This window comes from Prinia subflava, chromosome 4, assembly GCF_021018805.1.
Source record: "Prinia subflava isolate CZ2003 ecotype Zambia chromosome 4, Cam_Psub_1.2, whole genome shotgun sequence".
Classification (NCBI taxonomy): domain Eukaryota; kingdom Metazoa; phylum Chordata; class Aves; order Passeriformes; family Cisticolidae; genus Prinia; species Prinia subflava.
The window spans coordinates 34978656-35004757 of NC_086250.1; the positions used below are offsets into that span (position 1 = coordinate 34978656).

Below are 26102 nucleotides of genomic sequence, written 5' to 3' on the forward strand. Positions count from 1 at the left end.
TCAGTGGCTGATCTACTAGAAGAATAACTTAGTGGGAAAAGCACAGCTATCTTCATACATTACAAATATATTAGCTATTTTCTTTTATAACTCAATTTTCACATTTCTTTCTACATTTTCTAATCTCCAAAGAGCCAAAATTTTATTATTTTCTCAATATATGTTAGTTCTGGCCAAATATTGCTTTAAGGCAATATGGCCACAAGCATCTGTCATAAACATGAAATCTTAAGTTCTACTGATAGGAAACATTTTACTTATTGGTCCCACAGCTACAGTGAAGTTCTCTAGTTTCAGTTTCAATGATTCAGCAGTAATTAATCAGTAAAAATTACCAAAGTAATCTGACATATCAAGAATAGACATAAATTAAATTTGAGTTGGACTCAATTTTCTTCTACTTCAGTTAACTTTGAGGAACTTACAGAACCAGTTTAATCTTGTGATTTTTCCAGCTTTGATTAGAAAACATTTAGTATGCTGTCTAAATAAATGTCAAAGAAGAAAATGTTAAATTAAATCCAGTCCGCAAAAAGAAGCTTTCTCATCAATCAAGTTTTACTTACGTGGAATTTTGTTCAGTTCATTCATGAACTTCTCTTTTAGCTTAGAAAATGCATCTTCTTTTCCTCCCCCTCCTCCCGGACTGGCTGGCTCGGTGACATTACTTGGAGGGGCTGCTGCTACTGTGGTTGCTGGCGGTGCTGCCAGGGCCTCATGATGACTTTCACTCACCATTTTAACTCCTGGGTAAGCTGTTGGAATAATAAAAAAGAAAACACAACAAAAAACCAAGAGGTAATATAATTGAAATGTATCTCTCATCAATAAATGAATAAATAGGCAGAATATCAGTTGGTTCTCATGCTTACTGGGTAAATATGACTGCATTTGCATACAGTTTCAGGTTCTTCATAAAATATTTATTAGACAAGAGAGAAAAATATTTTGCAGGGTTAATTTCAGCCAGAATAATTTTATTGCTTAGAGCACTTTTCCAATGGTTTGCATTTTGGAAGTACTAAATTTGAAATCTCGAAATTCCTGTAATAATCTCAAATAGATTTACATTTGCCCTTCAGTTTGAAAGTATAAGCAAAATGGATAATAAATGCTCCCTATGTGCAAATTTCAATGTATTTACCTAATTATTTTTCTGTGAGAATTACAGAGGTGCAGATCATGGACAGAGTTTCTATATATGAAATCAATGAGGTGATAAGGATATAAAACCACTTTGTGATTTCCTGTCAAACTAATAACCTATTGTTTCCTATTTAAAGCTGTGTATTAAATAGACATTGATTTGCATGCATTTTTATCTTCACTAAGTGAAGACAATTTTCCTTCCAGTTATTTTGTTTGACACTTGCTACTGACAACATTCTCTTAAATTATTCAGATGTCTTACTGTATTCACGAAAATACAACATCTGTAGGGAGTCTAAATGCAGCCATTTTGAAATATCTATGAGGCTGTCACAAGCATAATCCCACATCAGCATATTTTTGATTTCATGTTGTTTCATGGGCATTTTGGAAAACCCTTTTTTGAGTATATATCGCTGTATTGGGTGTGTATGGCCATGTATTAGTAGTGGGGGCTACTGGCTGGCATCTGTGAGGAGCTGCCAGAAGCCTCCCCCAGAGCCAATTCCAGACGGCTCCTGGATGGACTCACTGCTGACCAAGGCCGAGCCCTCAGCAATGGTGGCAGCACCTCTAGGATAACAGATCTAAGAAGGGAAAATACTGCTGGCTATCAGCTACTGGGAAAGAGGGGTGAGGGTGTGTGAGAGGCACAGCCGGGCTGACACTGGTCAGGGCAGAGGGAGGGGCAGGAGGTGTTCCAGGCACTGGAGCAGAGATTCCCCTGCAGCCCGGGGTGCAGCCCAGCGTGAGGCAGGATGTGACCCTCCAGCCCTGGAGGTCCATGGAGGAGCAGAGATCCAACTGCAGCCTCTGCAGGGCCCCACACTGCAGCAGTGGAGGCCTGAAGGGGGCTGGGACCTGTGGGAAACCTGTGCTGGAGCAGGGCCCTGGCAGGAGCTGTGGCCCCACGGAGAGAGGAGCCCGCAGGGAGCAGGTTTGGTGACAGAACAGGTGACCCATGGAGCACCCACTGTGGAGCAGTGTGTTCCTGAAGGACTGCACCCTGAGGGGGGACCATGCTGGAGCAGGCTGTGAAGGGCTGCACTCCATGAGGAGGAAGAGAAGTCTGTGAAGGACTGTCTCCCGTGGGAGGGACCCCACACTGGAGCAGAAGAGTGTGAGGAGTCCTCCCCCTGAGGAGGAGGGAGGGCAGCGGCAATGTGTGATAGGCTGACTGCAACCACCATTCCCCATTCCCCTGCACTCCTGAGGAAATCCAAAGTGAAGTTAAGCCCTGGAAGGGCTTCTGGGGAGGGAAGCTGTTTCAAGCTTTGGTTTCATTTCTCAATATCCTACTCTGCTCTGATCGGTAATAAATTAAGCCAACTTCCCTAATTCAAGTCTGTTTTAACTGTGCCAACAATGGGTGGCTGATGTCTCCCTGTCCTCATCCTGATCTAGGAACCTTTGGTTGTATTTTCCCTGCCACTGTCCAGCTGAGGAGAGGAGGGATAGAACAGCTTTGCTGGGAACCTGGCAACCAGCTGGGGTCAGCCTACCACAGTCAAATAGTGAAGAATTTTGGACTAGTGGGATGAAGATGAGAAGATATGAAAGAAATTTCAGCAACACAGGAAGGCAGCTGAAATATTTATTCAGGCTTTGAAAACATTATTCTGATTTTCTGCTGCATCATAAATATCACTGATCTGAATAATTTCAGAAAACAGAGGGGCTTGAAAAATAACAAACATACATTTTTGCACTGAGTGTACAATTGCTCTCAGCCTCAAAAGACATTTGGCCTTTGAGCTTTTCCTGAGAAATTTAAGCGTAAACATAGGAATAAAACACAACACATCAAAACTGAAGGGGCATAAGAGCACCTGACTGCATGCAATATGATGAATCAGGACCTTTCTTGTCTTTCATGATTGTTTTCATGGATGTTGCTGAGAGTGCTCAAATCACTAAACCCAAGAGGAGAATTGGCTTTTGGTCCTTCACCTTCAGTTCTGCGAGTCTGCAGTCATGAAGACCTGCAGGCACAGACCTGATTACAAGCAGAATGAACTTTGAAATCATCTCCACCATTCCTATCATTAAACAGGGGTTTGCACACAAGTGTAGTCTGGAATACAGAAGCCATTCTCCAATACTGCTGTATGATGAAAACCATTTTAACAAAATGGGGGGTTGGTCTTGTTCAGTTTGGGGAATATTTTGTAGAGATTTTATTGATGCAGCAGTCAATGAAGTGGTATTCCCTGCCTGCCCAGCGCTTCTGTCTTTGCCCTCAAGTCCCTAGCCTAATATAAAATCATGTTGATGTTGACACAGAATATGTATACAATACAGCTCCATAAAAATTTCATGAGCATGTGGTCTTCTATTTCCCTGCAACAACATGGGAGCAGTTCACTATCAAAAACAGACCAATGTTGATGGAAAGATTCCAGTTAATATTCATAAATTTGGCTGAAGCCTGAGATGTCTGTGTTTCCCCAACTGCCTCACAAAACAACAAAAAAACCCAAGTAGTACATAATTTGGGTAGTATGAAATAACATGCCAGCTATTCCAGACTGAGACTTTTTCCATATGCTCTGATGAATGCCAAATACTATGAAGGAAAATATGCAGAGTCATAAGCTGAAAACACTCGTGCTGTTTTATGTTATAGCATTTTGTCAATGAATGTCAGTTAAATCAGAAGGAAAGTTGTATATCATAATTAAATCAAAACTAAATTGCTTAATTATAATATATTGCTTAATTATTCCAGGCCTGGCAGTTGACTATTTTATTTAGCAATGGAAGACACATTTTGCAGTGACGAGTTTCAACTAATTAAAAATTAAGGCAAATGTAATTTATTTGCTTCTAGTTTTGGAGCTGTATTTTGAAAATACATGCAAAGAACAAATTTGAGGCATTACACTTTGATTTACCTAAAAGGAGGAAAAACCAACAAAACAGACTATTCCTGTGATCTCCAGGAACAATCCTCAGCAGATTCCTAGTGCAGTTGGAGGTCACTACATCTAATGGTCTTAATTCCTTTAAGTTAAAAAATGAAATGTCATTCCACTCAACTATGATTTTCAGTTCACTATATGATTTTCAATGTTCACTACAATGTTTATAGTGCTATGCATGAAACTTTACATATTTCATATGCAATGTCCAGTCATAAATAAGAGTACATTTGTAACTGTAGATAAAAGTACAATTTAACTTACGTGCTTCTATAAAATATAACATAGACTATATTTCCTGACCGTGTTAACTCTTTGGCATACCACTGCCCATTCGTGCCATACAGTCATTATAAGACATGTAAAATGAAACAATGGACAAACACATGGAATACTTCAAAGTAATCCTTGTGTCTATTTAGACGTAGGTACGTGTTGACTGAAAATCCAGTTGAACCTTTGAGGAGACCAGGCATTTAGAGCTTTACTGTTTCCTGTGCCAGAAAAACTCTGACAAACATAAATTATCAGCTCAAACTTCTACATGATTTCAACAACATTTCCTCCGAAAATGAAGCATTTGAGAAATACGCATATACAGGCTGGAGATTTGTAAGAAGTAAGGGATTTTGTTATTGAGGTACAAAGTGTTGTCTGACTGCCTTAGTATGTGCTGGTGTGTATCCTGATGGGGAGAGTCCCATTGGAAAGCACCTCTTAAGAGAATTGTAAAGCAGTGATGTCTCTTAGGAGAGGAGTAAAGAGGTGTAAAACTTCAGACATGGATAGTTCTGGAAATCACAGTTGAGAGAATGTGTTCAAAGGGCAACAGTCTGCAAACATTCTGGCATATGTAAATAAGATGTGGATAACTTGGGAAGACTAATCTCATGAGAAATTTAAACTTTTTTATAAAATATACTGAATAGTCAGAAAATTAATGAGAACTCCATGGGACGTCCACAGTGATTCACGGAAAAGGGAGATTTTTTGGAATGAGCAAAACTCAAGAACAGTGTATCACCTTTTGGAAAATCATGGGGAGAATTATGATAGCCTTACAAAAAATATGAAATTAATAAAACACCAAAGGACAGCAAAGTTAATTGGTGTGTTTTATGTGGTTAAATTACTGTAGGCGTACCATAGCAGCTGCTAAATACATAATTTTATAGGTGTAAAATCAGCAACACTATTTCTACATGGTGGATTTCAGACAATTTATATTTACTCATTTCTCCTCTTATCTGCTGAATCCGAACTGCATGCAGTGAGACAGTAAACAGGTCAGACAGAAATTTTCTGGGAAGTCCTTTTACTTTACTGCCTCTCTTTTTTTTTTTTTGCTATACTAAAAATAATGAAAATATTAAAAACGTACAACTATAGTGTTGTTACGAGTAGTTGTTTAACTTTTCAGAAGTAATTGTCATCATTCTTTCAATGTTTAATGCTGCTACTGTAGTAGAGCTATTGACTACACTCAAGATGTAAACTGGGATCTATACAGTTAAATGGTATTTCCTGGAAAGCTTATCTTTTCAGCATACAAAACATGTTCAGCTCAGCAGTTACATCCAATGTAATGGACGTAATGTAATAACAAAACCTATCCAAGAAAGAAGAAGAAAAATCACACAGTTGTGTCCCTTGATCATTTTTGTTTACAGCACCTGGGCACTGAAAGAGAAAGCAACTATTAGCTTTCAGTGGCAGTACACCCAGGGTAAGTATGCAGTATTGCCAGAGAAAGGTTTGCACCACGTTGAAAATATACCTCATTCCATTAAAGTGTTTTTGATAAAATTAGTTCATCAGAAGATGGGATGATTATCAGAATGTTCAAAGGTATCTACAATAAGGGATCTCTTCTCAGATTTAAGTATTCTGGAATGTTAATAATACATTTTTTACTCATTCATCTTCCTACTAATGAAACAGGTTATCTTTGTAACTTCAGTAAAGGACAGCTATTTTAAAAGGCAAACACAGAAAAGAGACTTTCTTGGCTTTTTATAAAGATGGGACTGTAAGTACATTTTCAGAAGAATGGAAGGTCATGGTAAAGATGTATCAGAACAGCCTTTCATGACTACCACAAAGGTTTACAATGCAATCCAGATTTAGTACTGCTTTAGAGAAGGTACATGAAAGGCCAACAGTTCATGGGGAAAAAAAGTTCTGATGAAGAACCTTAGTGTGGGAATTCACGTGTCCTCTCTGTGCTTCCATCAAGGCACAAAAAATGTCCCAGCAACATCCTCACCTGTCCCAGAATGATCCCTGCACCTGTCAGTGGAAAAGAGATATTTCTCCTGCTGCGTTTGTGAAACATGAACTGACACTTTCCAGACAACATCCATACATCAGCTCTTTAACACTGCTTTCCAATGCTTGCTACTAACACCACACCAATACTTTCACTGGTGGAATGAACAGAAGAAACAATACAAAGCACCTAAATTTCTTTCCCAAAGCCTACGGCTACTTTACTACTGAGTTTTAGAAATGTCCATGCCTGCATGTCCTGCCAAAGGAGGAGTATCACTTGTCCTGGAGCAGGAGGGGCACAGTGTTGCAGACAGAAACAGAACCGTGAGCTGGTGAGCCAGGAGTGATGAGGACCCCAATACATAGACGGGGAGACATCTGAGCCCAAGTTTAAGCAAGTGTGGGGAAATAGCAGCAGTCACACACCAAGTCAGGCAGAAGTGCTGCAACTCCAAAGAAGTAAAGAGAAGGAGAGCTTGGCAGAAATATTTTTTGACACTTATCAAAAACTTTTAGTTTTAAGGGCCAACAGCAAGGCTGACTGTTATCTACAGCACATTCCTGGACCAGGCAACAAATCTTCCCACTATTAGACATAAGCTCTGTATGAGTCTCCATAATTTACTTAAAATAGGAACAAATATTTTTAGAAAAACGTCTGAAAGATAGTAACTTGATGGCCAAATATCAATTAATTCTCATGAGAAAGCGAAATATTCTCAGATTTCTAGTCTAACATTCACAATGAAAAACTATTATTTGAGTATGAGTTATATCAAAATAATAGCCAAGTCTCTGTGTACTCTTCTTAGCCCAATTCACTTTTTTAGTATATCTGATAAATCTAGAAAATATGAAGAATAAGCATAGACTAGTTCGCAGTTCTCTGTTTTTATCATATGATAAAACATTCTATTTAATTGAAATAATTACAATAGAAAATTTCATGACTAAGCATGTTTCAAAGCTAACCATATAATGTCACAGAAAACAATTTGTCAAGGGACAGCAAATCACCTGTGGAGTTTTGGGAGGGATATGGACACTGTGAACACTGAAGAAAGACAAAGCCTTCAGACCACAGCACAAACTTCATGCTTCTCTTTCAGCTCCCCACCCACCCATCTATTAAATGTGTCAGAAGTATAAGGCTCTGAAATATCTTACATTAAAGTCTGTGGAAGAGAAACTTTGTCTCAAATTTTCAGGAAGGACCAGGGTCTGATATGTAATCTATGAACAGCTAATCATTATATTTTGCAGTACCAAACTATGCAAGATTCACTGAAGGTGTTTTCAGACTCACTTCTTAAGATGTTGATAAGATCACAATTAATTTAACTACGAACAGTGAAGTTGACACTATTTTCTTTCCAGCTAAAAGCCATAATTTTTTGATTGCACTTCAAATTCTGCTCCTGCAATGCAGAAGGATCACATGGGAGCCAGAGAATTCACAGCAGTTACAGAGAAACATCTCTGTTTAGGTCACATTGTAATGTCAAGAGTGGTGGGTCCCTTGCATAAATGTCTGACCATGTTCTGAAACTTTTATTATCCCCCAAGTATATGATATTTCTTAGTCATCTGTTTCCTTTGGCCTTTAGAGGTAATGGGGATAGAGACAGCCCTGTGTCTCTGGATGTTGATGTTATTGTCATGTTTCAGCAGCAGTGAGGTTACCTGTCAACGCTTCACAATATGTATAATTTAAATCCTCTGTCTTCATCTACTACAGCAATTGCTGCTTTAAAATGTCTGAGCTCCTTGATAATAGCTAGTTATTAATAGAAATAAGGGAAAGAAAGAAAGAAACTACAGTAATTTCCTCCCACATGATCATTCTGTCATCTTTCAAACTTCCATCTCATTTCCTAAAGTTGCAATCTGTGTTTCTACTCCCTTGGTATTTACTTCCAGACTCCCTTTATACAGCAGTCTAAGATGAAAGAATTTATATAAAAATTAATGTTCAACTGAACTTAAGCATGAAATTCTAATGCAGTTCACAGAGTGCTCTTGCTGTTCCAAAATCATTTTAGAGTAATCTTACAAATAATGAAGCTCTTTATATCAATAATTTTTTTTGTTGTGTACATTGCGTAAAATCAATTTATATTCCCATATGTGGCTCTTGTCCAATCAATGGCTCTAATAAAGCCTATAAACTAGTGAAGTGTCATAGAGTTTAACTATGACATAGTAAAATTCATAAGAAACCACATAACAGAAATTGTAAAATAATACAGAGAAATGTTATTAATATTCTTGCTTTGGCACAGCCTTAAACTCACTATTTCTCCTTTGAATTTTCTCTTATTAGTATTTCTTATATGTCCCAATTTCTGCAGTCAGTAACCATGGGGCTAGCAAAATTAATTAGGTATATGCACTAAGGAACAAGACACGGGGAGCTGAGATGTGCAGTTCAGGGCTACCTCTCACATTAGTTCAGTCTTGGAGTTAGGTTGTGAAGTAATTGGCACCTCAGAATGTGATTCTGACAACCGACTATATAAAAATGGCACCTTCTTCCTGAAAAGGATCTGCTCTCTCCATATATTCTGTCACATATGCTGAATTTAATGAGTACTACATTTAACTTCATCATCAAGTGTTTTTTCACCATTACATCTGCAGTATTATAAAGCTAAGAAAGCAAGGAGAATGCAAGATTGTATTTCTCATCTGCATCATGAATGCAATTACAAACTGAACCAAAGGTTGAAAGACCTTTGAGAACTTACTACAGATCACACAGTAAACTCCAGAAATTTGATCTACATCACTTGGTGGTAGGTGGGAAAAGGAAACAGGTCAGCTAGTTTTTCAGATCCTATGATAAAATTATATTTATGGCATTTAGAAAAATGTAAATAGGTGGTATTTGGCATTAAGCTTTAGATGCATCACCCAAGTGTACTAATGGGAAAATACCATGTGAGTGAATTTTGTAGATCAAACTTTGCAAATTCTGTATGATCAAGATTCAGACTTTCCAGGTACATTCATTCAAGTTTTAGAAATTCTAAGCAGGTCATCACACAGATCTCAATCAGACATGTAAAGTACCCACCCATGTGTGCACAAATACATCTTTCTCTAAATATATATCATAGGTATATTCCTCCCAGCTGTGCAATAATTATATGCTACTATTATTGCAAGAAAGCAAACAACAGCAGTTTGAGTCCAAGACTATTGTGAACAGATTAGGGGGGGTTGTAGGGAAATACACAATTTTCATAAGTTGTGATGCTGTCAAAAAGATTTTTCAGGGTTTTCTTCAGCCAAATCATAGCAATACTGAAATCAGGAACAATGATGCTGATAAAAAACCATGAACAGAGGCTGACTGATTGTGATAGGTTCTGTTAATTGTGGCTACATGGAAATTACTGTTTCTTGAATGTAACCAGTGCAGGAAAGAAGAATATGGGGACACAGGAAGCATCTGCACTTAGATTTGGTTTTTAAATTAAAATATTGTCTAAAAAAAGTTATTTGATATTTATGGTTAATTACTATATGTAGATTTTTAAGACAATCTTATCAGCATATGGAAGTGAAATGGTGAAAATTGAAACTAATTGTCCCATAATGACTGGTACTTTTTCCTCCTGTTGAGAATGATACACCATCATCCAATAGCCTTCTGCACACAGCAGGGGGGAAAATTACCAATCAATTACATGACATTTAATTTCTAACTTGAAACATTTTTCTATTGAAAGAAAGAAGGCAAAAAATCCTAATTTGAGATTAATAACCATGCATTTCCTGCAGTGTTTTGGAAAGACATCTTTAAAAAGATGCCCTTATGCATATCTGAAGTTTTTTTAATAATTGATAACCTTAAAATGAGGCAATTTATAAAGCAGTATAAGCATTGATTTCTGCCGTTAGTACAACTATTGTTTGTTCTGCAATTATTTCTTCAGATGATCAGTTTAGCAAGGATCCCAACCAAAAAAAATGTTATATCCAGCTCACGTACGAGCAGTAGTAGAGAACAGAACTCCAAAATAAAGATGAGAAAGTAACAAAACAAAAGAAAAAAGAAAACTACTTGGTTTTGCTGTTGCTGCTGAAATAAAGCTAAGGATAAATGGTAATTTAGGGATTTTCATAGGTTTAAAACTTTTAGGGTTTTTTGCACATGGAAATGCTTGGTCTGGTCATATTCCCCTCTCTTTTGTAGACCAGAGAAAGCTTGTATGATAAAGCTTTGAATTCCCTTGGACAGATGACAGACTAAGCCTAAGGTTATCTTCAGTGAGTTCCCATCACTTGGGTTCTGCACACCCAGTGTTGCGACCTCCAGGGGAAGAGTCATCACTGTTCAACTTCTGCAAAATAGGACTTGCATGCCTGTCTTCAGGCACCACCTTTAAGAAGGTGCTGGAGACAGTTCAGAGGAGAGGGAAGATTTATGACTCACTTCTGTTTTTAGCACACCCTGCTGACTAGACAGCTTCTCACTCAGCATGCTGGCTGCTGAGCAACCCATTTTGAGGTACTCACATCTTCCTGATAATGTACAGGAAGCTTACACAGAAGCTGTGACACAGTCCAAGGATAGAAGAAGCATAAGTATTTATAAGCACAGCATCAGAGTTCTCTAATCTAACCCACAACTTCAATTTGCTCTGCTTTCATAAATAGGATGACAAAAGCAGTCTGGTGTCTGCCTGACAGTATGGCCCTTCTGCGTCATGAATGTGCCTCACCTCCATCTGGAGGTTCTGCACTGGTTTGAAAGAAACTTGGTGGACTGAGGCCAACTGAGATGCTTGGGCTGGATTCTGAAAGCAGCCCTTCTGTGTGCCTCTTCCAGGGTGGCAGATCCCAGAGCATCCTACCCTTTCAGACTGAGGGATGGATCTACCCTAGATCTGGACAACAGTCTGCAGCAGCATTCTGGCTGAGGCAGTGATTGATAGATCATTCTGCCTCATTAGCCACTTACTGCTGCAGGAGGGCAACTAAGGTTAGTGCTACTGCCAAAACAACCTGAGGGAACTAGAAATCCTACTTAACAGGCAAGGCTGATTTATTGATATTGTTGGCTTTCCCAATTTTGTTCTGGACACTTCTTTATTCTGACCCAGTACAGTGTTCTTTGTTTTAAACCACTGATTCAGTACATGTTCAGGGGAAAGTGCTGTTCATCAAAAGCATTTAAGAAGGATAATTCAGTTTTTCAAGTTTGTGGATGGAAACTTGAGCAAATTTTATTTAACCTACGGGTAATTACACTTGGAACACTCTGAACAGCTCACTGGTTACAGGATGGTTACAGGAATGTTATTTTTAATGCAGCCCAGCAGATACTGCTACTGCAGTTAAGTCTCTAATAGCTAAACACCTCGGAGCATGTTGTCGCACATCCCAAGTTTTCCTGTAGATTTAGCTGATTGAGTTAATTGTCCAACTGAGACATCAGAAGAAGAGCTGAGTCTACATCAAGTGCTATTCAGTTAACATTCACACAGAACGAAATAACTTTTGAAAAAGCAAATGAACATCAGTGAACCTAAGAGTTGTACTTTGTATAGACATCTTACTAATACAGTATAAAAACAATCTGTTATGTTTCAGCTTTATTTCCTTGATGGTCATGTTGTTTTATTGAATGCTTCAACTTTTGTGACAATGCTTTGGTTTTTTGTTGTTTCCTTTTTTTCTCCCCTATTTTGTTTACTGTAAACATCTATATTCAGATATTTATTTATTGCCCAACATTCCTAATCTGTAACCATGATCCATTTAAAACAAAAAACAAAACTTACTGATCATATTTGCATAGGAAAGTAGGATTATCTGTTATCAGAGAGTGAATATAGTTATGTTTTCAGTTCCCATTTTTTTTAGATCACCATAGCTAGTGTGAAACTATGCATCTTTATCCAACTTTTAGTGGTATTATGTGATCTGGGTGTGACAGAGGAGACTTGAAGCAGGGGAGAGTTCCAGCACTAGGGGTACACGTCTTCTGAGGTGATGCACTACCCACTGTTTGGCTGGTGAACTTGGCCTACAAGGAGGATGATACACAGCAAGAGGTTCATGCCTTTCACTGCTCAAGAGGAGTGGCCAGGATAAACAAGTGATAATTTTAACTTCATTTAGATCTTCTGGTAGCTGGTTTGGTGGTTTTTTGCCCACTGCAATTTCTAAAGCAAAGTGAATTACTCTGGAAATGGACGAGTGTACTGAGCCAAACAGAAGGAGGATGTAGAGAGGCTAGCATGACCTTTCAGCTCCTTTCAGTACATGTGTTTCTGCTTTGTGAAATGGGCATTTTGTCTTCATGAAAGCATGTAAACACAGGACTGGACTCAAATGATATTGCCAGCACTGCTTGCAAGAGCCTGGTCCTCTATAATGAATGCAGAACTAATTATTAAAGAAAACCTTGGCTTCCTCTAAAAAACTTGCAGCTAAGAGCCTTCCAGAGATTATACCTACATTATAAAAAACGAGAACAAAATAATTCAACATGACTGATGAAATTGTTTGCTTTATCTTTAGAAGAAAGTAATAAATAAGTCAGCATTTCAAAGTTCTGTGAAAAGAAAAGCTATTTGAGAGAAAGCACACGGATGCATTGTTCTGTAGCAGGGGCATTTGATGAGCTCCAAAAATCTCTTTGGAAGAGAAAAGATGTATTATAGTGTGTGAAAAGAAGAAATCTTCAGTAACAGGCCGTTATCTAGTTGCTAAGGGCTGGTTCTCAATGAAAACAGAGCAGAATAGAATGGATAGTTTAAGCACTGTGAGGTAAAAGCAGAAAATTGGACTTAGAGCACAAGGGACATTCACAATGGAATGAAAATGGATGCGGTAAAGTGTTAAGAATGTGACAAGAAGAAGATTATCATAAATATGAAGAGACGAAAGTCAAAGTTTTGCCATCACTTCAAAAAAGCCCTTGGAGAAAAAAAAAAGGGAATTAGCTCTGCTGGAATGTACATTAGCAAAGAGAAAAGAAAGATGAAAAGCAAAATACCACTTCAAGATCATTTTAAACTAAGGAGCAACTACTAAACCTCTAATTACAAGCCTGCAATTCTTGTTTATTTATTAGCAATTGCTAGCAAAAAAACAGATAAAAGCTTAGTTCAACATAGTTTTGAAGTTCATTCTGCTCATATTTTTGCTGCCAAAAAGCAAATAGAGTAATTTAAAATTATTTAAACCTAGAAAACAAAGACAAGTTTGTAAACAGAAAAGTGTACTAATTCTTTTACCACACATTAAATAGCCTATTTTTCTTGTCTTCTGCCCTTTACAAAAAACCAAACAGCTTTAACTTCACAGAACACCTACATAAACAAAAGCCAAGGCATCTCCTCAGAACTTAGGAACAAGTACAGCTTCCATGCTGTACACATATGCAGTCCACTTTTCGTTGAAGAATTTAACAAGCCTGGAGGCAAGTTGAGAAGTTCCTACCAAAGGCCCATTCCTACTAAGATCTGAGCTAATGCAGCAACTGTGTTTCAGTCATTATCAGTTGTCACAGCAGGAGAGAGAAGCAGCATTTATGGCAAGCAGTGATATTTGTTTTTAATCCACAGGCATAAGCTGTATCTAGAATTTTCATCACCTTTCCAACCATTTGAAAACAGTAATTGTTATCTCTGTTAAATGCCTTCTCTTTCTAAACCAATACTCTCCAAATGCAAACTGTAGCCACAGCTGCAAAGGAAATCTACTGCCAAAATACACCACTGGGAGAGAAGAAAATATAGTGGCAGGTGGCTCTCTCCCAAGTGGAGAGTGCCATCTCCCTGAAACACTGTTGGCTCTTGTAGAGGAATGCTAAAGAGCAAAAAACTGCAATATCAGCCAGACATTGTCTGTCAGTGGATGCTATTAATGGGAACAAACTGAAGGCTGTACCATTAGTAAAAAAAAGATGGAAAGGCTCAGGAGGGCTGAATCACTGGGATGCCTTTGCCTGCACATGAAGTGAAAGTAGTCAAAATTTTGTAAAGACACGTTTTTAGTTAGGTTGGAACTCAGCAGTATTCTTCCCTCATACATTTCTTACTCTGAGTTTGCAGATTCCTGACTAAAGCCCAGTGATTGCTTCAGTAGATGTCTGCCTATGCCACATTCCAGTCCCATGAGTTTATCATCAGCAGGGGACAGTTTAAAGAATCAAGCTCAGGGAGGTGTTGTAGCCCCTTAGTGCAGTTCCACCAAGAAAACCATGATGGCACAACACTTCCACGTTGCCTGTGACATGGGAACAGCTCAGCATAGCAGCTTTTTTTTTTGCTGATAGAGAGGACTCAATTAAAAGTGGGGATCTACAGGGTGAGACAGTGCAGCTGAGAACTGCCCTGCAGCACAAAGTCCTCTGGTCAGAGCTCACTTCAGAGGGAACTTACCTACAGCTGTGCCAAGAGAACACTGAAGTTATCATCTGAAACTCTCAAAAGACACTCCTGAAGCCTTTATATTTCTACCTTTTTATCTAGCATAACAAGAACCTGTAGTTATATGCTCATTATATATTTTACTGGGTCCTTTGCAATGCTCAAATCAAGAACTTTTAAGATTTACAGTACAGCCACTTTCCTGCTCATTTTAGTATTAGCAGTATAAGCGGATTCTGAATCTAGTCTTTGCCTTGTTACAAAACCACTTGTAAGACAAGCAGGGAAATAAATGGATACTGGAGCCTTAAGTATCTATATCCTGCTTACAAAAGACAACTACTGGCTAGCATTTACAGCAGGGATTACAAACATGACAGTTAGGTACATTTATTTCTTCTCTGTGTAATTATTCCTAGCAGGCAAATTTGAACTTTGCTTCTTTTTGTCAAAGCCTACTCACTCTCCTTGTGACAAACCATCCTGGAACAAAATGGGCAAGTGACACCTGCTGTGAAATGAGAATCTGATCAATCATAAAAGCTGAGAATTATGTTGAAATATATTGACTAGCCTAAAAGGTTTTTAGGGCTGCCTTTATACCTTTATGTGCAGCCTAAGTGTCATGTTTTAACAGGCATTCTGTCTGGATATCAGAACTAGCATACTGTGGTGCATTGAAGGAGCATCTACATGCAGGAGAGGTTAGACACGTACACTCACTTTTTATCACCTGATTTCCCAGCACAACCTGCATTAACATTTAGTTTTTCTTCTTTTACTTATTTGGTGATTTTAGCCTCTTCCTTAGCCTTGCTCATGGCAGTTTTTTCGCTCTCCTCTTCTTCATCCTGGTGTGTGACTCAGGCTAACCTAAGAATCACACTTCTCTGCTTCATTAACCAACTTTATTCTATCTCTTTAGATCCGTTCTCTAGCAATTTTTCTGTTCTCTGTATTGTTCCCCTCTATCTGTATTTCTATCCCTGCAAGTCACCATGCAATCTTAATAGATTTAGCTATTCGTGCCTTTGAAAAATCTCCTCCTACACCTTCATAATTCTCCTGCTATGCAGGAAAACTCTCTTCTTACTTTTAACTCCCCTTCCTCTCATCACCTCTCCCTTCCTGCCTCTGTTCTATTTATTCAGTTTTGCTTATCTAACTGAGGCCATAGTTATGTCAGCAGATCTCTGCAGAGCAGACATGTCAGCAGAACTTCTAAGCTATGTTGTTATTCTGATAGAAACAGGTTTTGTCAGCCTGTATTAGCCGATTTCAGAAGATGGTGTAACTGCACCAGCAAATGCGCCTCCTCTTCAGCACTTGCTCTTCCTACACTCGTGGTGCTGATGGGTCAGCAGTTACAGAACAGCCAGGCTGTTCAGCCACACTCGTCAGACAGTCCTTGATGCAGAGACTTTACTTTTAGAACAACAACAACAACGAAAAAGCAACAAAGAATGGCATTTCTGGTGCAGGAAGAATATCTGCTTGAATGCATGCACAGATCCTGATATACTCTGGGTCTATCTAAACGGGCTAAGGAAGGGGCTCAGTCTGCAGAGTACATCAGCTGCTCAGCACTTCAGCAGAAGGAAATAAATACATTGATTTAGCATAGCTGGAGTGAGTAATAACCAATTATTCTCAGGTCTCTTTTCATAAGTTTCAACTGCTTAGGAGTGATAGAAATTTTAATTTTAAATCGCTCTTGTTAGAACACAGGATTGTAAAAAGATTTGTGTAAGAAAAGACATTATAATAATAGCATAGGAGACAATGGACTGTTTTAGCAAGCCTGTTCATCTAATTGTGTTTTCAGCCTAATGATGTTGTACAAAACTTAATTGACTATACTTTGAGCCCACCACTTCTAATGGAAACTAGTACTGAAAAGGTAAAAGGAAACTGGATCTTGAGAAAGGGGATCAGGGATGATTTTTAAACTTCTGTTAATACAGATCTCTGTAAACTCTTTCAGGCTGATATTTCAAAAAGTTTCTTAGATTATGTACTAGGAATACACAATACACTCTCTATCCTGGGACACGAGAGAGAGTTGAAACAATTTTGTGTAAACAGAATGTACTGCATGTGTCCTTTGGGAAGGGAATTGTAATGTGACCTGAACAGTCTTCCACTGTCTTTGAAGCCACTTTCACAAGCCTCATTCTCATTCTCAAAGTCTCATTCCTTTGCCCACTTATAGAACTGTCGGCAGTAAATGATTGGAAGTAACTCACCAGGACAGACTACACAATAAGCTGGTTAAGGATTTCTTGCATGCCTATGTGAAGCATTTGATTCTAAAAACTGCCAGCCAATATATACTACATTGGATGGGTACTAACCTGTATTATACTAGATGGAATATAGATTTAATCTAGTATACTAAGTCTCTGTAACTCTGTATAAACAGCACTTGGACATATTCCAGGATCTACTACTACATTTCTATTGCATTCTTTATACACAAACCATGAATCATGGTTAAGCCATGAAAACATGAGAAAGTAATAGTCATCCAACTCATCTTCATTTAATTATACTAAAATGGCTATAATGTTCAAGAAGCCGAGAATTTAAACAACCCAACTCATTTCTGATGCCAGAATAGCTGCTTGTTCCACCCTACAGTAACGCATTGCTTACTGCTTTGAAGTAATTTCAAGTGTCACCATCTAGTGCTTGGTATATTCAAGGCAAGTCACAGTCTCTTGTTTATTTCTGCCTATTACCCTTCCTTCAAATGAAATTTTCAATTTTTATTGCCTGGTGTGGATTTTTTTGTTTTGTAATGTTTAGTTTGTTTTATTTTTATTGAGTAAGACAGGTATACAAATCAAAGGAAAAAGGAAGAGTTAATGTTGAAAATAATCTCTTCACACATTAGCCACTCAATATTAATCACAAGTCCTTATTTTCAATGCCCAAAGACACTATTTTCTGAGTACATCTTAAACTGCAGATTGCAGCAAATTTGTTTTGCTTTTGGCCAACCTGACTGAAATACTTTGCTGTTTAAAGAGAATATAAATAGTTAAAAATGGGATTCTTATTGTATGAAGTAATCACCTTCCTTGTTTTGGGAGAAGCTCTAAGAATCGTAAGAATCAAATACAGACTTTAGTTAGAATTCGGATTTTGTAACTGAGCAGAGTTTTGGGCAGGCAAAAAGGATCTGTCCAATGCAGAGAAGAACAGTTTTTAACCAAGAAAATCCAACTGTGGTGAAAAAAAATGAAGCAGACTCTATTCTGACATCTTTGTAATGCTGTACAGCTTGTAAACTGCACGGCAGTGGTTTTATTTTGGTGTGTTCAGTTTCCTGGCACAGAAGAGACACTTTCTGTGACACACTACATAATCACTGAAAGAGCAAACTGGTGAAAATTAATTCTGCAAGCTGTAAGCACTGGACATAGTTCAAAGATCTTACAACCCTCACAAATTTAACAACCTCAATTTTTTCCCTTGAAAACAGGAAAATAACATGTAAGACCTAAAGGTAGAATAAGACTAAACTGCTTGCAAATTCTACCTTTGAGAATGAAATTCTGACATTTCTGTTTGTTCTTATCAAGATGCTTATGTTTCAAAATTAAGAATAATTGCTACTCAGTAATTTTTTGGCTTTCTAATAATAGCTCTGAGTAAGCCATTATTTCAGTCATAAACATACAAACATAAAACAAGTTTCACAATAGAAACTGCAGTTTGAGGTTTTTTGAGAAATCAGACAAAATATTTGTATTACAAAATACAACAAAATTTACTAAGAATAGATTAGCAATGGCCTGTGGTATGTCATTTACATTTTAAATTCCTAATTAAAGTAATTAATTTATAAAGACTTTAGACTTGTACATCTGTGAGGGTTGAAAGTTAATAAAAAATTTACAACTTTACGAAAACTCCTAGTGGATTTTCACCTGCTAACAGAGAAAGTATTTCTAGTAGAGGGTATAATATTGTCACATTTATTATATATGTATTAATAAAGCACTTGAATCCTAAAATTTATGTCAACACATAATATTGACAGAAATTTAAAATCATGACAGTACATCAGATTTTCTTTTGGTTTGTGTTTCTGTGAATTCTGATACATCGAACACAGACTATTTTAGAATACTTCACATCTTCAGTGACGTGGCACGAAAAAACCAATATGTAATCATATTAAAACTATCACAGTCTATAAACTGTAGGCATCAAAATTGTCATTTTAGCTGATGTTTTGCATCTCCATCTCCCAAACATGAAGAAGATTTCTCAGGATTTATGCAAGATAGTTTCTCTCTCTAAAGACACATTAATAGAAGCGTTTTTATTGTCTACATTCTAGAGGTCTCATATGATTTGATTCCCAAAATATCTCATCAGAAATCTTGATTTCTAATTCATCTTTGAAGTTTGGATGCATTTTTCATAAGCTCTAAAAATAAGGAGTTCTGTCTTTTGCAGAGGCATGTCATGCATATGTATGAAGGCACTGTGACAAAATTCCAAGGCATTTTAAGAAATGTAAATGGAAGGGAAAACATAGTAGCAAATTATGATGCAGCATTTTAGTCTTTTACATATGGGGAATCTTCAACTATTTCAATATAATTATGGGCAGCCTAGTGACAATGGCATAAAAAATAGGGTCATGCACTGGTGTTACAGACTGGAGACTGTTACAGGTATAGTCTAAAAGTGAAGTACACATTTTCTGGAGCATAATATTATTGGAATGTGTGGATAACCTTAAACATGCTATCCAAATTACACTGAAAAACAAGCACAGAGGAAAGAACAAAGCTTCTGAAAGCTGCTGTTCTTGATCCATAGAGTTGTGCAAGTTTACTTCACTGCTTCCATGTTAAAAGAACTCAGTCTGGGTCAGATGGGCAACATCCTATGAATAAGCAAATATATATAAAATTTTTAGATAAAAAGTCTGAGCTGATTTCAGATCAGGTTTCCTTCTCCTCTTTACAGGTGATGCAATCTGAGGACAGAACTAACATCTGCCCAGTTCCATTCCTCCTGCTGCGGAGGGAATTCAGTACTACTGATGATGGGAAGCGGACCAATCTGCAGGAAAAATGCTAATCCAGAAATGCCTGTGGTGGGAAAGAGAAGGAAATCCTGAAAGGGGTAAATATCAAGGGATAAAACCATAGGATAAAGAAGTTGAAAAGCTAGAGGTAGTAAAATAGTCATGGAAGAAGGTGACAGACAGAGAGGTGTGATTGTTGAGTGCAATTCAGGAGAAAGAACAGGAAAGCAAAAGGAGAACAAAGTCAGAGAACATTCTAGGGGAAAAGTTAAAATGTGGAACACGGGAAAATGCAACAAAAGAGTGAGTCACAAGTCCTATGAAAAGTCACAAGAAATAAAGTAAAAATTGCAAGGAATGCATAAATAAAAAATTCACAATGCAGAGGTTCTTTCATGTGGTATAGGTATTTTAATCACCATGCTTAGAACACACTCTACAGATCCTTCAGTTTAACCAGTGAGAAGTCTTGTTTTGATCCCTCCTATTGTGATGCATATAGGTAAAACCTTACAAAAGGAAGACTGTAAAATCATGTCTCAGGCCTGTTACTTTGCCTAAGGAGAAAAGGAATATGGGAAAGTGACTCAGCTGAATTAGAGGTAGAAAAACAAGTTATGTAACCATCACGTGTTCACATTGTAGTGTACGGTGGTTGGCTGAGTTATGTTTGTTATGATTTAAAGCTATGGAGCTGATAATGGGTTAACTGCTGAACAAGGCCTGGTTTTTGCAGCTCTCCTTTGCACCTGCCTGGGGACTCTGCGTCGCTCTGCTCCACACACTACTGCACAGTATTACTGAATATTAATATTACATATTTAAATATTACATAGGATAGTAAAAATATTTATTTTTACTTTTTGCCAGAAAGCACCACCCAGGCACCATCTTGCAAGCAGGAGAAGCAGAGCGAGCAGGACAGCTCCGAGGGATGGGCAGCTTTTCCATCCCCAGTCAAGGCTTCTGCTCTGTCACAGTGACTGGGGAATTTCTGCTGGATTCTGCCCATTAGCTGGTATGATCCCTGGTGACCCACTTCTGGTCTGTGCCTCCTAGCCACTAAGTAATCCTGCACTAATCCATGCCTCTAGAAATCAAGGAGATTGGCTTGTTTGGCACAAAGGTTCATTTAAAGCCATCAAATTTTATGAGGCAATTTTAAATGGGCTTTCATGTTGTATTTATAAATACAATGTTTTTTATGAATTCTCTTTACATAATCGTCATTCATCCTTCACAGCTGGCCATTATCACACACTGTTAAGCATTTTTTTTCTGAAACCAGCACCCCACTTTGTAACAGCAAATGAAGCACCCATGCTTGTACATTCTGCACATTTTGTAAGGGAGCAGTCTGAAAATCCCTAGATACAGCAAACAACAGCAAGCTGTCTACCACATGCAATGCTGCAATGACCTTCTCTGTTTTCTCCTATATGTCCTCTGTGAGGACCAGAAAATGTTCTGAATAATAATAATTCAATAAGGAAATCCAAATTATTTTCCAAAACAAAGAAAACAACAATATAACCAGTTTAACAAATAAACCCCTACCCCTATCTTCATTCTATTGTTTTTAAGTAAACCAATGTGAGAAAAAAATCTCACCTGTGCCAAAAAGTCAAAACTTCATGTTAACCACAGAAAAAATTAGACACTTCACCTTCATAAAAGCACAGTAAGAATATTGTACGTTTGTATCCAAAAATGCTTTTGCTTAGGAAAACCTCAATAGAGTATCTTGGTAAAAATATATAAAATTATGATTTATATATGTGGAGAGATATATTTCTTTGTCAAACCTCAAAATAAATGCATCCTCAATCACTAAAAGAAAAGGTCCAAACATAAACAGAAGGAAACGAGCAGTAAAATCTACAGAATTTTTCTTTGGGTCCATGGAAAGTAACTGACAACAAGAAATCTCATTCTAAAGACTACAAACACAGAATTTTGGAACTGCCATAAGTATCACATAATAATAAATTATATGAGCATTTAGGTAATTACATAATTATACAGAAACCTGTATTTCTTGGTTAACTAGTATATTCCAGAAAAACTGCAATCACATTGTAATTGGAGCCAGGCTTATGTAAATTCTTTTTATCCTTATTTATTCACAGGTGTTGGAGATCCTTAATCCAAGATCAACAAAAGAAGCTGACAGCTCACAGAATGGGAAACCCAACGCAAGGCTGAGTTGCTATTTTATAAACACCTCTGAAACCACACCATCCATGACATTTTGAAAACAAAGCAAAACAAAGCTGTTTGAAAGCTATGAAAAAAAGTTTTACAATTGCTATTATTCCACTAATCAACATGATTGTGCTGAGATAAACTGTCCAGAACATGTAATTTAAATTTTAAAAGTAACTACATCTCAAGAGGTAAAAAAATCTCAACAATGAGTACAAAATGTTTTAATAAAAATGTATGTGTCTTTTGGATTTGTTCTCATCTGCACTGACTGTGCAATAAAAACAAACTAGACAAAAAATCTATAGTAAAATTGAGAATTGTAAGGAGATTGTATGAGTCTTTCAATATCTACTATATAACAGATGTAAGGGGAAAAAACCCACACAGAAGTAGTGGAAGACATCTTCTAAAATGTTAAATATTATATAAGGACTTCATACCTAGATTTTTTATGACAGGCATTAGAATAAATTTAACAGAGTAAGTAATTAGACCATGGAGAGACTTTGGTCAAACTAAGAATTATTCTGGTCTGATGTAGCAGGTGGTCTGGGAAATGCTACTTCAAGTCAAGAATGAAGACTACTTGGTAGTATGTCATGCAGATTTCATATAGTGGTAGGAAAATTAATCTGGCCCAGAAAGGTAAAATTATGTGAAAGTGGAACTTGTTCATGAACTCTATTAATTGAGCTTATTCTTTTAACTAAAGATGCTGTAGAAGATGACCTGAACAACATCAACTATAAATACTTGATTTCATGTAATAGTCCATATCCTACTACATTATGACACCTCTTTCGGAGTATTCGTTTTCCTTGTTTTCTCAAAATGACTAAAGGTCCTTTTCATTTGAAAAGGTGATAAAAGTGAATAAATTGTGGCAAGTTCCTTAAAATTTTAACCTGCCTCTCTATTAAAGCTACAGAGTGAAGCACTGGTTCAGATACTATGAATAAAGAATGCAGTTTCATTCTGGAATATGAGGAAATGTACAGTTGCTATTCCAGAAGTGAACTTCTGATATTTGATGTACAAAAAAAGGACAGAGAATAAGGACAGTAAACAGTGATTCAGTGCTTTAATCCAGTAAGGATTTTTCTGGGTGAAAGGTACCGTCTATTTCTATGAAGCTAAGAAGTGCCATACGATCAGCAGGATTTGGGCTCAGAAATGTTAATATTTTAGCATACACAGAAGTGACACCAGTAAAAGTGACACCACCCCACTTATGAACACACTGAAGCACACTGATTTGCTTTACTCTGCAGAGTGGCTATTCACTATTAGAGGGAATGTTCTCTGTTATTAACCTGAAGAATGCTGATATCTTATATGTAATCCACTTTGCTCAGTGAATATTTTTTAGCAGGAAATGTGGCACTTATTCCAAATGCAAATTTCTCTGCATATTGCATTGAAGCAATGTATTTGTTAATATAAACACAGGAAAAAGTTATTTTAAGTTAAGTGGTTATTTGCAGGTATCATAAAGCAGTGACATACCTAACACTGATCATGTCCTCCTATTGAGAACAAAATTAAAAAGCTGAGTCTCACCTCTGAGATCAAAACAGAGATCAAAGCAGTTTTTTAACTCATTTGGGTGTAACTCACTGCTACAATGAGTGGGGATGAGAAATTCTTTCACTGTTTCAAAAGACATTCAGTATATAAAGTTTTTTTAGCAAACCAGCATCACCATGGATTTCCAGAGATTCTGAGAAGATACATCTCTGAAGTCAGTGGAAGAGTAGGTACTCAGCAATTTTGAAAATCAGGTTATTGAAAGGCTTTCCTAATGTCAGATTATTTTAGCTTTCTTGCTGCAGAGCAAACTTAAAACAAATGAATCCTGATTTCTGAAGAACCTGGTTTAACTTCTCAAGCTTATATTTAATCAAAGAGGTGTACATAATGTTCTGATCATTTTTAATGCCACCAGCTCTGCAAGCTCCTTTTGAGGCTGACTATCTCAGTGATTGTGTTATTTTAGTCAGTAGATGGCATTAGCTGCCTCAGTGTTAGTTACGCTGTGATTTATCAAGAAGTGGGTCAGCTACAGCCTGTGGCTCTGTGTATGTTCCCAGCAGGCTGAGGGAAAAAAAAAAAAAGATTTTGTTTTCTTTTGTTAATTACTCTTGCCATATTTTAGTTGTTTCACTGGACAATATAATTAGACAATAAGGAGCAGATTCAACAGCAGGTACACATTTTCAGACAACAGTGTAAGAAATAGGTAGGACAGCACAGACATTTCTGTTCAGACAGCAAATCCTTTGCTGTAGGTATTGCTCAGGATTACAGGGGGTTGGCTCTGAGGATAGAGGACTGTTGAAAGCCATGAGGGGAAAGACAGCTGACACAGCTCGAATGCTCTTTCAACTCCTCTGCTCTAACAGACTCCTCCCAGCTCCTTCTATTAACGAAGAGAGGAACACGTTACGTTTCATATAAATTCATCAGCATGATTTATATTTTGCAGATAGTTTTACATCTAGCTGTTCTTAAAAACGACGTATTTCAGTAATTCTTATGATAAAACTGAGGCTGTAAAAATACACAAATATATACAAATGTATATACACTATAGACAAAACCTTAATCCTGTATTATTCAAATATCCAATGGGAATGTTCAGATATTCCTCTGAAGTGATTCCAACCCAAACCCTGCAGTTAAACACCATGAAAGTGTGTTTGTACGTGTTTGAGACCACATTGTGAAAGTGCCTAGTGTTGCGCAGGAAGCAATTCTCCCCTTATGCAAAAATAATTCGAGCTGATTTTTTTCCCCTTCCATAACAGGATGAATTTGACAAACTTCAAAGTCCTTTTCTGCAAAATCTGAAATATTTCCACTCCCTGCTTCCACAGCCAGTGATTAGAATATGCACTGGGAATGTGTGAGAATAGGAAAGACCTGTCAGTGCATTTGCCACAGCCCTGTAAAATGCCCCGGCCACGCTGCCAGGGTGACTTTGCAGCCTGGAAATCCCTTCCTGCTTCCTCAGCCCTCCCAAACCAGTGCATATATTCCCACTGACTGTTTTCAATGGGCAGATACTAGCTGCAGAACTGAAAAAATGTGCATTTTGTGGGAAGGTGTTGGGGTTTTTTTTGTAGGGCATAAGGAAGGATAAAAGGGTAGATGACATAACTGGCTTTCACTGTATTGTAGGACACTCAGAAAATATTTTCAATATTTTCACTGCCTTTTCTTTTTTAAAATTTGATTTTCTTACATGGATTTAATAGGTTTTCACACTTGTATTTTAAAGGCAACAACTTACATAATTTCTCATTTGCAGTTAGTGATTCCTCTTGAAATTCCAGGTGTTTATTTTAGTTGTATACCAAAACTAAGGCAAACTTTCAACAACAAATGTAAGGATTTTTCTGAGGAATACCTATTTTTAATTCACAATGAATTTGCATATTATGTTTTGTATTTTATGGCAAGGATAGTTTTACCCCAGGAGAACAGCTCTATTCCCTTATCTTACTTGCCAACTCTAATTATTCATATTTATGGCAGGTGAACTCATATAGGTAAATGTTTATTTTATATGCTCCAGCAAATCAAGAAGTGACTGCACCAGTAGCTTTAGTCCAACTACACTCAACCAAAGGCTCAGCTAAATTTGGCCTTCTTACTCCACATTCTGATATATCGACCCAAATGCTGAGCCAAAACAAGCTAGACTTTGTCTCAAACTGGCACTGCATCAAAGTGCAATGAATAAGTTATAAACAAATATCAAATGTTCTTAAAACTCTGCATTAGCAAGATTATCCTATTCCAATCCTCTAAATATAAATGTTTGGAGTTCCTTTACCTAACTATTCAAAATATTCTCTTGCTGTAGGGGGAGTGGAAGAATAGTGTGGAAATGGCAGCAGGGAAATCAGGTTTATATGTGGGAAACTGAAAGATATAAAAATTAAAGGACTTGTACACAGTATTATGGAAAAGCTTATTCCCAAATTTGCCATTCCAGTATCTCTGGGGGGAAAAAAGTAAATATGCTGCCATCTGTAGCTCTCGAAATGCCAGTATAAAACAAAATCGTTATACTGATAATAAAGTCAGAAGATAAAAACAAATAAGCAA

General features: G+C 37.3%; 1 protein-coding gene across 2 annotated transcripts in view; it reads right to left on the reverse strand.

Annotated features, from left to right (window-relative positions):
• SYT1 (synaptotagmin 1) overlaps positions 1 to 26102 on the reverse strand; it is a 339701-nt gene that overhangs the window by 124557 nt on the left and 189042 nt on the right. For both annotated transcript variants that reach the window (XM_063396421.1, XM_063396419.1), the window contains exon 4: positions 567 to 755. In XM_063396421.1, coding sequence (XP_063252491.1) covers positions 567 to 738 — 172 coding nt within the window. In that variant the 5' untranslated portion in view covers positions 739 to 755. The remainder of the gene's footprint in view (positions 1 to 566; positions 756 to 26102) is intronic.